General features: G+C 41.1%; 1 protein-coding gene across 4 annotated transcripts in view; it reads right to left on the bottom strand.

Moving 5' to 3' along the window:
* Positions 1-16,372, bottom strand: part of Vopp1 (VOPP1 WW domain binding protein) — a 67,860-nt gene extending 51,488 nt beyond the window's left edge. The window contains exon 1 of one of the 4 annotated variants that reach the window (XM_021164660.3): positions 15,783-16,372. In XM_021164660.3, coding sequence (XP_021020319.1) covers positions 15,783-15,836 — 54 coding nt within the window. In that variant the 5' untranslated portion in view covers positions 15,837-16,372. The remainder of the gene's footprint in view (positions 1-15,782) is intronic. The other 3 variants (XM_085840579.1, XM_085840581.1, XM_085840580.1) reach the window with 3 other exon arrangements.
* Between the last annotated feature and the right edge of the window lie 627 nt (positions 16,373-16,999).

The following is a 16,999-nucleotide window of genomic DNA, read 5'->3' as shown; positions in this document are numbered from 1 at the left end:
TCCATTTCACATCAGGGTTGTCATCTCTTTCAGCATATGCTTTAGCTCAAATGTTAAATTTTCTAGTCCCATTTTTTTTTCAATTCAAACTGTATATTTTACATTTTGTTTTGCCCTGCTTGTTCTCTGTCATTGCAGAGCAGCATATGAGTGACTGCTAGCAACTACACAACAGAGTCAAAATTAGGTTCTCTTGAAATCTCTTCTGCCAATTAAATTAGTCCAAACTTTTTCAATTCAATCCAGGCAGATGTGTAGGACAAGGGTAAAAAGCGGTCACATTATTTGCCACAATATCACAAGTATGATCTCCAGCCTAGTTGCTAATATTGTTCTCCTTTAAGCCTCTTGCACTATGCCTCCAATGTCTACATTGCTCTCAGCAGCACTGTCTTCCAAGCGCCAATTAAGATGGCCTGTTAAGTATCCCACATTCTAAACAAAAACAAAAGCAAAGCAAAACAAAACAAAACAAAAAATACGAGAATGGTCAAGGCCATCACAATACTGCCCAACTCCTGGTACCAACTAATATCTTACTTTTCTATTTCTTTAATAAGATACCATAACCAAGGTAACTTATAAAGAAAAGCACTTATTTGGGGCCATATTTACAGTGTGAGTCCATGATTGTCACAGCAGGGGGCATTGAAGTAGGCACACAGGGATGGCACAGAAGCTGAGATGTTATATCTTGACCCACAAGCATAAGGTAGAGAGTTAACTGAGAATAGTTCAAAGATATTTTCAATAAGACATAATCCTTTTCAAACAGTTCTATCTATTGAAGTACTCAAACATATGTACCTTTGTGAGTCGTTCTCATTCAAACTACTACAGAAGGCAGGTAGAAAGTTTATTATATAGAGAGTAGAGTGCAGAATGGTTATATTTAAACTTGTGAGGTTGCATAAATTCATTACATGTAGCTTTTCACATACCAAAAAAGTATGTTAAATTTACAAAATAAAACAAGAAAACTCTTCCATTTTTTAAAATGCTTACTTTACATGTTAGCCAATGTCCCGATTGGTTAGAATTATCTGGAACCTCAGTTGAAAAAATGCCTCCACAGATTGCTTGTGGATATATATGTGGGACATTTTATTAATTAATGATTGATGTGGGGGCAATGCCACCCATAGGCAGGTGGTTTATGTATAGGTATGATGGTTTGAATGAGACTGACCTCTAAAGGCTTACATGTTTGAATGCTTAGTCACTAGAGAGTAGAACTACTTGAGAAGAACTAGAAGGATTAAGAGGTGTGGCCTTGTTGAAGTAGGTGTGCCTTTATTGGAGGAAGTATGTTTCAAAACCCCATGCCAGGTACAAGGGCTCTCTGCCTGATGCTTGCAGATCAGGATATAGCTCTCAAATAGTGCTCTATTACCATCCTTGCCTGCTACCACTATCCCCACCATGATAGTCATGGACAAATCCTCTAATGTAAGCAAGCCTCCAATAAAACAGCTTTCTTCAAAGAGTTGCCTTGGTCATAGCCTCTTTTCAAAACAAAAGAATAATAAGTAAGACAATAAGAAAGCAAACGAGTCTGGCCATGGGATATAAGATAGAATACTGCATCTGTCCATGGCTTCTGCCTCTAGAATTCTGCCTTGAGTACCTGTCTTGACTAGGTGACTAGATGACTAGGTATGTAGGTGAAGGAAGTACAATGAAATAAATTCTTCTCTTTCCAAGTTGCTTTTGATTGTGTTCTTTATCACAGCAATAGAAACCCTAACTAAGACATCCACAGAGCTAAATGAATGCTCATAAAAATAATGTGTAAGTTTAGTTGTTAATACTAAGCTGTTCAAGCATAAATAAATATTTGTTACAATAAGATTGCTTAGGAGAGGAATTTCAAGGATTAAGGGGATACGATTACATTTCCAACTGGTATAAAAGATATTTATGTATTTTCAAAGGAATAATAATCAGTATCAAATTACTAAGACTAGTTAGACACCATTGAATACCTTAGAAGATTAATGCTATAATTTTACTTTGTATTTTTACAATACATGAGAAACCAAATCCACTATAATTCTTCAAAACCAACAATAAAAGGTTACATATTTACTCTAAAATGATGTTAAAATAGAACACATTTTGGAGAATCCTTAAGTGAATATAGAAAATGTAGATAACCTCCATATCAAAGAGAAGGAACAGGGGACAGAAAGATAAGAAGAGAATACAAAGGAAATTAGGGCTGCTTGCATCAGCATGGATATGGAATTATGTTTTGGAGCAGGGAACAACTTACTAGAAGCACAACTTTTAAATAAGGAATTAACTGAAGCTCTCTCTTGTAGGTAGACAAGAGATCTTGCTGATCTTGGCAGGGACCTGGGCATTGCAATCTTGCTTGTGAAAAAAATGAAATATTAATTTTCTCATCTTTTACATTTTATTTTTATTTTTAATATGTGTCTATAAGGGAATTACATGAAAACAGTAGATCCCATGGAGCTGGAGTAAAAAGCAATCATAATCCACCTAACTGGGTGCTGTGAACCAAATTCTGGCACTCTAGAACTGATCTATCTCTATGAGGCCTGTTAAGAATCTCTTAATCCAACCTGTGGAACCAGTTAAACTCCAGGTGGGGATTTGCAAAGAGCTCTGTCAATGCCAGGCATTTCTCTCTCTCTTTTTTTTTTTTTACAATTGAATCAGCTGAGTCAGTGAGAGAGTGAGAGCTCACACCCATAACTTATTAAGAAATTCCCAGCTATTCCATGAAATGCCAAGAGGTTATATAATAGTCACAATGCCATCCAGACATGAGACTTAACTACCACCCTGATACTTCCTGTGCACCAAGAAAGTAATCTCACTTATAAAATAACAGATCACTTCCCACTAACACGTAGCTCTATAACCAAACTAACCACAGGGTCCTAGAAGAGCATAAAAGAAATGAACAGGAAAGTAACCTTACAGATCTCATAAGATGCAATACTACATTGTGGTTAACAAAGAGACAAAAAAGAACTTGGCAGATAAATTCTGCAATTGTCTAAGAGGTAAATAGGAGAATGATATGTAAATAAAGATTGAAGAAGTTGAAAGGGGGGATGGGATTGATGATTAACAAATAAATAGGATGAGGATGGGGACTCTCACTATGAACTGACATATCTTATAAGTTCAACAAATGCTTCAGGAATTTCATGCACACTGCACAGGCACTCCCTCTTCCAAGCCTGATCACTCACCTTCCTCCTACCACAGCCCTGGCCAGCTCCTATCATATGATTACCTACCCGTTTATCTACTTCCTCATTCAAATATCTACTAAGTCTCTATTATGTGTCAAGCACTGTATGTATTTCTGATGGCGCTGAGAGTAGATCTCCTCCAGGTGATGCATATCCAAGGCTAACACTCTACCACTGAGCTACATCCCTAGTCTTCCAGGATGTTTCAGACAATTAAAGATATTAAAATATTTGTCTCTAAACTGCTTATATGGTAGAAGATAAATTCCATGATATTTTGAAGCTGATATGTACCAGAAAGGAACGGGATTAACTGGAATGACAAAGGTAGGGAGGGCAACTGGGATGGAAGTTATTTGGGTGGAAAAGATGGCCACACTGAGGAGACATTTGAGAGACTTCCCAGGGAGACTACAAAACATAAGTGCCTAGAAATTACACATGGGCCGCAGACCTAACTAAGTGGCCAGCCATGACTGTGACCCTATCCTTACTGTGTATGTCATCCTTGTCCCCACCCTCAGCTAGCCTTCATCATCTGTACAAGCTAAAGGACAGCAAAGGCTCTGGACAATGTTCACGACTCCCTGGACATCTGGTCACAGTCATTCACTATTTCCGAGCAATTCCTTTGCTACATGTGTCAGTGGCTCATCTATCTTTGCCATTTTTCTTTCTTTTTACTTACCTGTAGCCACCCAGCCTTCTTTGGAGTTTCCAGGGACAAACCCAGTGCCTTTTCCATTGGAATTGAACGATTGCTCGGATTTTAAATATTTGTTAAAGTAGGACACGGGAAAAACTGATCTTAGAAAACTCACAGGTTGGAATTCCAGGGTATGAAACATTTGAGAAACAATACATATGCCTCACCCTGCAACAACTAACTTCTAATTTTGACATTTCTGAGCAACAAAATATATAGAACTATAGAAAAACACACACTAATCCTCTTATGTCCCTAACTTCAAAAGGTAATATTCACTTCCTCACCCTTTCTCTCCCACGGATGACCTTTCTTCCTGGCCAAAACCAACTGTACTTTGGAAGAGCGTTACATACTCAGCCTTTGGTCCCAAGAAAGGATCAAAAAGATACTGAGGCTAGTCCTACCTATAAAATGAGCCCACAACCCTGTGAACAAACATAGGAGAATTTACAGACTTGCATGGGTGACTCATATTCAACAATATTCTACAGGAGTGGGAGTATATAGCTCAGAGCTACAGCATTTGCCTGACATGTACATACAATCAAAATAAATATACACATAGATAAATTAGATTTTTTTTTTGTTTATTTGGTTGGTTGGTTGGTTTAGTTTTTTGTTTGTTTCGTTTTGGTTTTTCAAGACAAGTTTTCTCTGTGTAGCCTTGGCTGTTCTGAAACTTCCTGTATAGACCAGGCTGGCTTCAAACTCCTCTTGCCTCTGCCTCCTGAATGCTGGGGTTAAAGGTGTTCACCACCACCACCTAGCCTCACATAAAAAGAAAGCTTTAAAGCATACACTTCAGGAAGGATGTAGCCTTTCTAAGGACGACTAAATTCATTTCAAAAGTGTCACCAATTGTGTGAAACAATGTACTATGAGGAAAAATTTCAGGGATACCCCAGCACTTGGGGTCTGGTTAATCCTGTTTCAAGCGAAGTATGATCAGCATTTTACTGTGGCCCAGTGAAGGTCACTGGGAATTATCCCATCAGCCCTAATAGGAGCTAAAGTTCTGTTCTCTTCTTCTACAAGGAGCTCTTGGGAGCCAGCCAGCAAAACTAAAGCATCTAACCTTAGAACCTGGGGACTACTCAAAGGGGGCTTTCAGCTTCTCCCACTTATGGAAATCAGTCTGTGGTGATCCTATAGAGTATGCTACATATCTGGAATGCATTTAAGCTTGTATTTAACCAGGTGGTAGACAGTGATTGTGGGGTATGCAGAGTATAACACAAGGACTCCTGTTAGTAGATCATATAATTCACAGGAAACTAAGCTGGGGAGAAGGGTGGTTCTAGGAAATGACCTGCAGGATGCATCCGTGGAGTAGAATACTGTTGTCAGCTGCCTCTTCCTGCTCTAAGTCCTCATCTAGGAGTCCAACTGAACAAGCAGGTTTCCTGGGATGTTCTTGCTCATGTTTGCTATCCAGTACACATCCAACTCCCTTCTCTGAAATGTCACATTTAAATTAGATTATCCCTCTAAGGAGAACTGAGAAGTTTCTGGAGGAGTTTTGGCAGTTTGCCTGCATGTTGGAATGCACACCTCTACAAATCTCTCTGGGCTAATGTAAGGTGTTCCCATGTAAGCAGACTTTGGGGAAGAAGTGGAGCATTATGGTAGGGAAACAAAAGAACCAAGCACCTCAACCCCCTAATTTAACAACAGTAAGACCTGGGACAAATCATACAATATCTCCCAATTGAAATAACCATGGGCTATGATGAATCATGAATTAGTATTTATAAAGTGCTCAGAACAGGGCTTGGTAATAGAATAAATCATCCCATGAATGTTCACTCAATAAAAATACAAATTTCTACATCCAAGCAACCTTCTATAAAAGGATACAGAGTGGGACAGGAAAGCCCTCTTAAAAATGCTAATATTCTCACTATTTTCAAGGTTATAAAACTCCTAAGCCTGATTTTCAACAGCATTCGTTGATGAGCAGCTGCCAGAGGGCAGAAACAGGATATCCACTACCACAAAACCTCATGCAGATGTTCAAAGTCAGCTATAAAAAAATTTATACATTGAAACCATCTCAAGCAACACACACACATACACACACACACACACACCAAAAACCCCACAAAAAACAAAAATCACAACAAACAAACAAACAAACAAACAAAAAAACCAAAACCAAATGTCCTGAGTATCAGTCAACAGAAGCTGGAGCCACGAAGGGGCTTCCCCAACTGTTTTAATGTCCTCAGACAGGACCCTTTGCCTCCTCATGTATTCTGTAACTGCACATGTAATCATGTGATATGGGCCATCAAAAGTACGAAGATAAAATATTCAAAGCAGACAGTTTAAAATGAAAAAAGCACCCAAGGTCTCCAGAGGAATCTCCACACTGCAGGCGTCCTAGCACACCCAGGATCTTGGGATCACTGGTGAGTAGAACAGAACATTTGCTCCAAAACAACCCAGAGGGGCTTGGGCCAACAGGAACAGAAAACCTGCCTGGCCAGCGGCTGGGGTTCGTTCAGGTCAGCGCCAGCCCCGAGCCATCTTGGGCGTGAACTCAGCAGATGGTCCCAAGGTCCCCAGAGGACTCTTCATGCTGCAGGTGTCCTAGCACATTCAGGATCTTAGGATAACTGAGAAGAGTTGGCCTACAGAGAGGGCTCTGACACTGGGACTCAGTTGAGAAAACCATCTTGTATCCCAGGTCTCTCAGAGACCAGTCCACACAGGGCAGCACACGGTCTCAGAAGCAACAGAGCTTCTTGGACAGGGTCCCTTTCAGCCTTCATCCTCAGCCAGGAGGCAGAGCTGAGACCCAGATCTCTGTGCACCTTCCCTCCAGAAGAGAACTTACCTGCAGAGAGTGCTCTGAATACTGGGACTCAGGAGAGAGTTGGACTCTCAGGAGTGCTGACAGAGTCTAACAAAATCAAAGGATGAATAAGCTCCATCCAGAGACAGCTAGAACATCTAACACCATAGATTACTGGATGGCTAAAGGCAAACATAAGAATATTACTAACAGGGGCTGGTGAGATGGCTCAGTGGGTAAGAGCACCCGACTGCTCTTCCGAAGGTCCAGAGTTCAAATCCCAGCAACCACATGGTGGCTCACAACCATCCGTAACGAGATCTGGCGCCCTCTTCTGGAGTGTCTGAAGACAGCTACAGTGTACTTACATATAATAAATAAATAAATCTTTAAAAAAAAAAAAAAGAATATTACTAACAGAAACCAAGACCATTCAGCATCATCAGAACCCAGTACACCCACCACAGCTAGTATTGGATACCCCAACACACAACACACCCGAAAAGCAAGATTTGGATTTAAAATCATATATCATGATGTTGCTAGAAGATTTTAAGAACAACATTAATAACTCACTTAAAGAAATGTAGGAGGACAATGCTAAACACAGTTAGAAGCCCTTAAAAAGTAAGCACAAAAATCCATCAAAGAATTACAGGAAAATACTGCTAAACAGGTAGAAGACATTAAAGAGGAAACAAACAAACAAACAAACAAACAAAATCCCTGGAAGAACTACAGGAAAACACACCCAAAGAGGTGATGGCATTGAACAAAACTATCCAAGATCTAAAAATGGAAGTAGAAACAAAAAAGAAATCACAAAGGGAGACAACTATGGAAATAGAAACCCTAGGAAAGAAACTTGAACCAATAATTCAGCATCAGCAACAGGATACAAGAGATGGAAGAGAGAATCTCATGTGCAGAAGATTCCATAGAAAACATGGACACAACAATCAAAGAAAATGCAAAATGCAAAAAGATCCTAACTCAAAACATCCAGGAAATCGAGGACACAATGAGAAGACTAAACATAAGGATAATAGGTATAAATGAGAATGAAGATTTTCAACTTTAAGGACCAGCAAATATCTTCAACAACATTATAGAAGAAAACTTCCCTAACCTAAAGAAAGAGATGCCCATGAACATACAAGAAGCCTACAGAAATCTAAATAGACTGGACCAGAAAAGAAATTCCTCCGGACACATAATAATCAGAACAACAAATGCACTAAATAAAGATAGAATATTAAAAGCAGTAAGGGAAAAGGGTCAAGAAACATATAAAGGCAGACCTATCAGAATTACACCAGACTTCTCACCAGAGATTATGAAAGCCAGAAGATCCTGGACAGATGTTATACAGAAACTAAAAAAACCACAAATGACAGCCCAAGATATTATACCCAGCCAAACTCTCAATTACCATAGATGGAGAAACCAAAGTATTCCATGACAAAACCAAATTCACACAATATTTTTCCACGGATTCAGCCCTTCAAAGGATGATAAAGGGAAAACTCTAACACAAGGAGGAGAATTATGCCCTACAAAAAGCAAGAAAGTAATCTTTCAACAAATCTAAAAGAAGATAGCCTCAAGAACAGAATCCCAACTCTAACAACAAAAATAACATGAAGCAACAACTACTTTTCCTTAATATCTCTTAATATCAGTGGACTCAATTCCCCAATAAAAAGGCATAGAGTAACAGACTGGCTACATAAACAGGACCCAACCTGTTGCTGCATAAAGGAAACCAACCTCAAGGACAAAGACAGACGCTACCTCAGAGTAAAGCCTGGAAAACAAACTTCCAAGCAAATGGTCTGAAGAAACAAGCTGGAGCAGCCATTCTAATATCGAATACAATTGACTTCCAACCTAAAATTATCAAAAAGGACGAGGAGGGGCACTTCATACTCATCAAAGGTAAAATATTCCAAGATGAACTCTCAATTCTGAATATCTATGCTCCAAATGCAAGGGCAGTCACATTCTTTAAAGAAACTTTAGTAAAGCTCAAAGCACACATTGCATCTCACACAATAATAGTGGGAGACCTCAACACCCCACTCTCACCAATGGACAGATCCTAGAAACAGAAACTAAACAGAGACACATATACACTAACAGAAGTTATGAAACAAATGGATTTAACAGATAAGTACAGAACATTTTATCCTAAAATGAAAGGATATACCTTCTTCTCAGCACCTCATGGCACCTTCTCCAAAATCGACCATATAATTGGTCAAAAAACAGGTGTTAACAGATACAAAAATATTGAAATTATCACATGCATCCTATCAGATCACCATGGACTAAGACTGATCTTCAATAACAGCATAAATAATAGAAAGCCAACATTCATATGGAATCTGATCAACACTCTATTCAATTTTAACTTGGTCAAGGAAGATATAAAGAATGAGATTAAAGACTTTTTAGACTTTAATGAAAATGAAGCCACAACATACCCAAACATATGGGACACAATGAAAGCAGTCCTAAGAGGAAAACTCATAGCTCTGAGTGCCTCCAAAAGAAACTAGAGAGAGCATACACTAGCAGCTTGACAACACATCTAAATGCTCTAGAACTGAAGGAAGCAAATTCACCCAAGAGGAGTATACAGCAGGAAATAATCCAACTTAGGGCTGAAATCAACCAAGTGGAAACAAAAAGAACTATACAAAGAATCAACCAAACCAGGAGCTTGTTCTTTGAGAAAATCAACAACATAGATAAACCCTTAGCCAGACTAACTAGAGGTAACAAGGACAGTATCCTAATTAACAAAATCAAAATTGAAAAAGGAGACATAACAACAAAACCTGAGGAAATCCAAAACATCTTCAGATCCTTCTACAAAAGTCTATACTCAACATAACTGGAAAACCTGGATGAAATGAACAAATTTCTAGACAGATACTAGGTACCAAAGTTAAATCAGGATCAGATTAATGACCTAAACAGTCCTATATCCCCTAAAGAAATAAAAGCAGTCATTAATAGTCTCCCAAACAAAAAAAGCCCAGGACCAGATGGGTTTAGTGCAGAGTTTTGTCAGACCTTCAAAGAAGATCTAATTCCAGTTCTTCTCAAACTATTCCACAAAATAGAAACAGAAGGTACTCTACCCAATTCATTCTATGAAGCCACAATTACTCTGATACCTAAACCACAGAAAGACCCAACAAAGAGAACTTCAGACCAATTTCCCTTATGAATATAGATGCAAAAATACTCAAAATTCTCGCTAACCGAATCCAAGAACACATCAAAACAATCATCCATCCTGACCAAGTAGGTTTCATTCCAGGGATGCAGGGATGATTTAATATAAGGAAATCCATCAACATAATCCACTATATAAACAAACGCAAAGACAAAAACCACATGATCATCTCATTAGATGCTGAGAAAGCATATGACAAAATCCAACTCCCATTCATAATAAAAGTCTTGGAAAGATCAGGAATTCAAGGTCCATACCTAAACATGATAAAAGCAATCTACAGTAAAACCAATAGCCACATCAAAGTAAATGGTGAGAAGCAGGAAGCAATCCCACTAAAATCAGGGACTAGAGAAGGCTGCCCACTTTCTCCCTACCTATTCAATATAGTACTTGGAGTCCTAGCCAGACCAAGTAGACAACAACAGGACATCAAGTGGATACAAATTGGAAAGGAAGAAGTCAAAATATCACTATTTGCAGACGATATGATAGTATATATGAGTGACCCTAAAAATTCCACCAGAGAACTCCTAAACCTGATAAAAAGCTTCAGTGAAGTAGCTGGATATAAAATTAACTCAAAAGTACTAAGTGGCCTTTCTCTACACAAAGGATAAACAGGCTGAAAAAGAAATTAGGGAAACAACACCCTTCTCAATAGTCACAAATAATATAAAATACCTTGGTGTGACTCTAAAGAAGTGAAAGATCTGTATGATAAGAACTTCAAGTCTCTGAAGAAAGAAATCGAAGATCTCAGAAGATGAAAAGATCTCCCATGCTCATGGATTGGCAGGATTAATATAGTAAAAATGGCTATCCTGCCCAAAGCAATCTACAGATTCAATGCAATCCCCATCAAAATTCCAACTCAATTCTTTACCCAGTTATAAAGGCAATCTGCAAATTCATCTGGAATAACAAATAACCTAGGATAGCAAAAGCTACTCTCAACGATAAAAGAACCTCTGGTGGAATCACCATGCCTGATCTAAAGCTGTACTACAGAGCACTTGTAATAAAAACTGCATGGTACTGGTACATTAACAGACAGGTTGATCAATGGAATAGAATTGAAGACCCAGAAATGAACCCATACACCTATGGTCACTTGATTTTTGACAAGGGATCAAAAATCATCCAGTGGAAAAAGACACCATTTCAACAAATGGGGCTGGCACAACTGGAAGTTAATGTGTAGAAGAATGTGAATTGATCCATTCGTATCTCCTTGTACAAAGCTGAAGTCTAAGTGGATCATGGAATGCCACAAAAAAACAGAGACACTGAAACTTATAGAGGAGAAAGTGGGGGAAAGCCTCGACGATGTGGGAACAGGGGAAAAATTCCTAAATAGAACAGCAGTGGCTAGTGCTGTGAGATTGAGAATCGACAAATGGGACCTCATAAAATTGCAAAGCTTCTGTAAGGCAAAAGATACCGTTAATAAGACTAAAAGGCCACCAATTGATTGGGAAAGGATCTTTACCAATCCTAAATCTGATAGGAGACTAATATCCAATGTATACAAAGAACTCAAGAAGCTGGACTCCAGAAAATCAAATAACCCTATTAAAATTGGGGTACAGACCTAAACAAAGAATTCCCAACTGAGGAATACTGAATGACTGAGAATCGCCTGAAAAAATGTTCAACATCCTTAATCATCAGGGAAATGCAAATCAAAACAACCCTAAGATTCTACCTTATACCAGTCAGAATGGCTAAGATCAAAAATTCAGGTGACAGCAGATGCTGGAGAGGATGTGGTGAAAGAGGAATACTTCTCCATTGCTGGTGGGGTTGCAAGCTGATACAACCATTCTGGAAATCAGTCTGGCGGTTCCTCACAAAATTGGACATAGTACTTTGGAGGATCCAGCAATACCTCTCTTGGGGATATACCCAGAAGATGTTCTAACTGGTAAGAAGGACACATGCTCCACTATGTTCATAGTATTCTTATTTATAATAGCCAGAAGCTGTAAAGAACCCAGATGTCCCGCAACAGAGAAATGGATACAGAAAATGTGGTACATTTACACATTGGTGTACTACTCAGCTATTAAAAACAATGAATTTATGAAATTCTTAGGCAAATGGATGGATCTGGAGGTAGCACAATCACAAAAGAACTCCTATGATATATGCACTAACTGATAAGTGGATATTAGTCCAGAAACTTAGAATACCCAAGATACAATTTCCAAAACACATGAAACTCAAGAAGCAGGAAGACCAACGTGTGGATACTTCATTCCTACTTAAAATGGGGATTAAAATGCCCATGGAGGGGATTACAGAAACAAAGTTTGGAGCTGAGATAGAAGGAAAGATCATCCAGAGACTGCCCTACCCGGGGATCCATCCCATAAACAGCTACCAAACCCAGACACTATTGCATATGCCAGCAAGTTTTTGCTGAGAGGACCCTGATATAGCTGTCTCTTGTGAGGCTATGCAAGTGCGTGGCAAATACAGAAGTAGATGCTTACAGTCATCTATTAGATGGAACATAGGGTTCCTAATGTAGGAGCTAGAGAAAGTACCCAAGGAGCTAAAAGGGTTTGTAACCGTATAGGAGGAACAACAATATGATCTAACCAGTACCCCCAGTGCTTGTGTGTGTCTAGCTGCATCTGTAGCAGAAGATGGCCTAGTCGGTCATCATTAGCAGGAGAGGCCCTTGGTCTTGCAAAGATTATATGCCCCAGTACAGGGGAATGCCAGGGCTAGGAAGCTGAAGTGGGTGGGTTGGGGAGCAGGGCTGGGGGTAGGGTATAGGGGACTTTCAGGACCGCATTTGAAATGTAAATCAAGAAAATATATAATAAACTAAAACTAAAACTAAAATAAAATAAAATAAATGAGAAAGCTCAGACTAAAACCTTACATTAAATTTGCATGTGACAAATCATTAAATGTTTTTGTTGTTGTTGCTGTTTTGAGTCATAGCTTCTCCTTTTAGCCCTGGCTGTCCTGCCACTCAATGGAGCACAGCTCTCTACAGGAAATCAGGCACTGAAGATAATCATCATGCGTACGTGAGCTATCTAGAAAACACATGTTACCAGCATCCAGGTAGTGAAGTTCAAGAGCACACCAGAGCTCAGCCTTTGGGAGGATGTCAGTCCTTCAAAGAAGCTTTAAATTCCCCATTAAGATAAAACAATTCAATCAGACATGGTGACCCATCCCTGTAATCACAGCATGTGGGAGACTGAGGCCTAGGCTACACAGGAAGCTCCTGTCTTAAGAGGGACTGTAGCTGAATAGAGTACTGGCCCAGCATGTGTAAGGTTCAGTCTCCCTCTGGTAGCTAAGAAAACAATAAAATTAAATTAAATTAAATGAACAAATCCAAGAATGCAGCTCGCAGTAGAGGGCCTAGTTTGACTACTTTGTTCAAGGCCCTGAGGTCCATTCCTGGCACTTGAAAAAAAGTTCCTATGCAATGAAACAGGTTACAGGATAGAACAAAACCTTCTGCACTAAAGGATTAGGCTTTAGACTGATGATGTCAGCAGGCTGACAAGGAAAGCAGGTTGGAGGGGCATTAATATACTTTTCACTTGAACACAGGAGACAACCAATTTCCTGCTCCTCTTCCCTCACCAAGACCAGTGGGCTTTCTCCCTGACTGAAAGTATTCAGTAGTCTTTCAAATCTCCCGCAAGAAGTGGGGGAGGGTCCTATAGTAGCAACCAATCAGCTTGCCTTTCTTTGTCTGGATTACCCAATCCCCTGTAGTAGCCTGAATCAGCCAACTAAGAGGGAAAGGAAGAACTCGCCCCATCCCCAAATGTAAAACTTTAGCACTGCCAGACACAACTCTGATTTCCAGGTCTTCTGCATCCTCCCTCCCTCCCTCCCTCTCTCCCTTTCTCCCTCCCTCCCTCCCTCCCTCCCTCCCTCCCTTCCTCCCTCCCTCCCTCCAGGTGCTGAGACCTTGTTTTTACTGCCTTATTTTTAAAATCAGCACAGAAAAAGAGTCCATTCCAAAAAACTCTCAACAACCAACGTCATTATGATGGCATCAAACCAACAAAGCAGTAGATTTAAAAAAACTGATGACAAGCAACAATCTTGGCGCATCATATTTGAGGTTATTTTTGGTTTTCCTTCTCCCCCAGAATAGCTAATTCAATTGACTTGACTCATTTTGATGGCTTTTCCACTGCTGGCCCTTGAATGTAAAGCCTTAGAGTGTTGGCAGGTCTGCCACTTCTCTCCTGTTCATTTCCTCAATAAACATCGTTGGAATACAAAAATATAGAAAAGAAAATGGAAAAAATAAACACAACCGGAAAGAACACCCACCCTAATAAAAATAAAAACAGCGGTTTTGAAGCAGACTTTTAGGATACACACAAAGCTAAGTTGGAGACAGGAGTGGTACAAATATAGAAACAAGAGAACCCCAGATAATCTTTCGTTACACACACACACACACACGCACGCACACACACACACACACACACACACACACACACACACACACGCGCGCGCGCGCGCGCGCGCACAAATGAGATTGCCAGATTACAAAATTTACCTCAATAGAGATATGCTGAGGTAAACACACGTTTATTTTTGTAAACAGTGCTCTCTGGTTTGCTTTTCTACAGCAACCAATGTTGAATCATTACCCAGAGGGTTTGGTTTCTAAGCTTTTAAAAATCTGAACAACAAGAAGAAAGCCAGAAGTGGCACTTCTCAAAAACGTTAAAAAGAAGAAGAAGGAGTAGGAGTAGGAGAAGGAGAAGAAGAAGAAGAAGAAGAAGAAGAAGAAGAAGAAGAAGAAGAAGAAGAAGAAGAAGAAGAAGAAGAAGAAGAAGAAGAAGAAAAGAAGGAAGGAAGGAAGGAAAAGAAAAAACAAAGAAAGAAAGAAAGAAAGAGAGAGAGAAAGGAAAAACAAAGAAAGAGAGAAAAGAAGAGAAAAGAAAAAAGAAAAGAAAAGAAAAGAAAAGAGAAGAAAAGAAAAGGAAAGAAGAGGTATTTCAAAGAAAAACGAGGAATCTTTGCTCCGATCCGAACTTAGAGCTTGGAGAAACTGTTCCCTTAACTCTTCTGGAAAGAAAGACTTTTCCTCCAGCATAAATGAGAATCTTTCCAAGCACAACCAAGGAAGTTTATAGGTCTTTGAGGCAGGACAGTGATAGTTAGAGGGGCATCCTTACCCACTTAAACTGATTTTATTAATACAAAAATCTTTCAAAATACTGAAGCTGTGGAGGTATGAACAAACCTCCAAAACCCAATCCATATTTTACACACCAGATTTTACACATCCACTCTTTTGCCTTTGAATGAACCCGCTGGAGCAGGAAGGGTGGCTCGCGTCACAGGATGTCGCAGTTCAGTCGACCGCAGCCCGGCTCTAACCCTGTCTGTACCTCGGCGGCGCTTCCACCCACCATTAAGTTTCCGCGGCTTCACCTCAGTACACCCACCACCCAAGCTCCCCGTGGGATTTTTCTCCTCGCCTCTAAAAGCCTGCACTTCATCTCCAAAGACAGAAATGTCCCTGTCCCTCCTACCAGCTGCGGGAGGCGCCGCCCCAGGCCCCGAGAGACAGGGAGCGCGTGTGGACACGCACAAAGGTCCCTCCCGGGGCCGCAAGCCCGAGCAAGCAGCGAGGGGGAAACGGGGCGCAGACAGGAGGAGGAGGCGCGCAGGGAGGACAGGGCGTCCGGGCATCAGACCCCTCCGCCGCCCCACATCGCAGACTCGCGAGCTCCGCAATGCCCTTCCCGCGTCCCTTCTCCCGGAGGCGCGGGGAACCGGCGGCCCTACCTCCACTAGCAGCCCGAGCAGCAGCGCCGCCACCCTGCCGAGCCGGCGGCCCATGGCTCCAGCGAGGACCCGTCCGAAGCCGGGCTGTACGGCCAGCTCAGGGCCAGTCCGCACCCCGGGACGGGCGGGTGGACTCCGGGGATACGAGCCGACGCCGGCAGAAGGGCGCGCGGCAAGCCGGCGGAGCTCGAGGACGTGCCAGGCCGCCCTCGCCGCGCGCCCCCGATCCACCTCACGGGCGCGCGCTCGTGGGCTCGGAGCCTGCAAAGTCTGTGGAGCGCGCTGCGGGACGCGGAGACAGCGGGGCTGGGTGAAAAGACTGCCTGGTGTCTCCTCTCCCGGAAGAGACCATCTTGTCTCACCTTGATAGTTCTGGGAAGGTTTTTAAAGGACACCGCGTTTGGGAGCTGGGGGATGGATATGGATGGACCCATCACCGGGTCTTCCTGAAGTTTCTAGTCACAGAGACATTCTCACTGAGGTTCCTGTAGGCGAGGTGGGAGGTCCACTCTGCCCCAGGACAGTTAAACCACAAGGAAAGGACAGCTGGTTGCAAAAGGTTGGTGTAGGTTTAGGCCAACATCTTTCTGCCTGACTCTGCTAGGACTCCACAGTGCACCTCACCTTTGAGGTAGGCTCTTTGACCATAGAGAATTGCTGCTAACTACTCTTACTTTCTCTCAGACATTCCCCTCTGCCCCCTCTCCACACACACACAACAATAAGGCTCAGATGACATCTGAATTTACTGAACTTACTGAAGCATTGGTTGAACTTGTATCAGACCCGAGCTGGAGGCCGCATATATAGAGGTGAACAAGAAAACGGCTAGTTTAAACTATGATATGTAATGCTGAGTGCAGAGATCAGGAAATAGAATCAATCCTTTAGATTCAGAGAGATCCCTAAACAAGTAGCAACACTTGTCAGGAAAGCCTGAAGATTTGAGCTTCTCCCTGGAAATGTAAGATGGAAATAAAATCGTCTCGTTGTATCACGTGGCCACATGGCATACATGCATACCTTTAGACAAACACATCACGCACACAAATGAATTAATATTTTTTTTAGTAACTAGAGTTAGTTAAATTACAGAACCACCTCCAACAGGATATGGAGGAAAGACAGAAAAACGGATCTCTCACAAGGCGAGTCTTAAATACTTTGCCAACTTTCAGTACACATACTTGGTTAAGATAGAGCATACACCATGAAAC

Source organism: Mus caroli, unplaced genomic scaffold (assembly GCF_978045245.1).
Source record: "Mus caroli unplaced genomic scaffold, Mus_caroli_1 scaffold_7, whole genome shotgun sequence".
NCBI classification, from domain to species: domain Eukaryota; kingdom Metazoa; phylum Chordata; class Mammalia; order Rodentia; family Muridae; genus Mus; species Mus caroli.
This window is presented reverse-complemented; position numbering and strand designations above follow the sequence as displayed.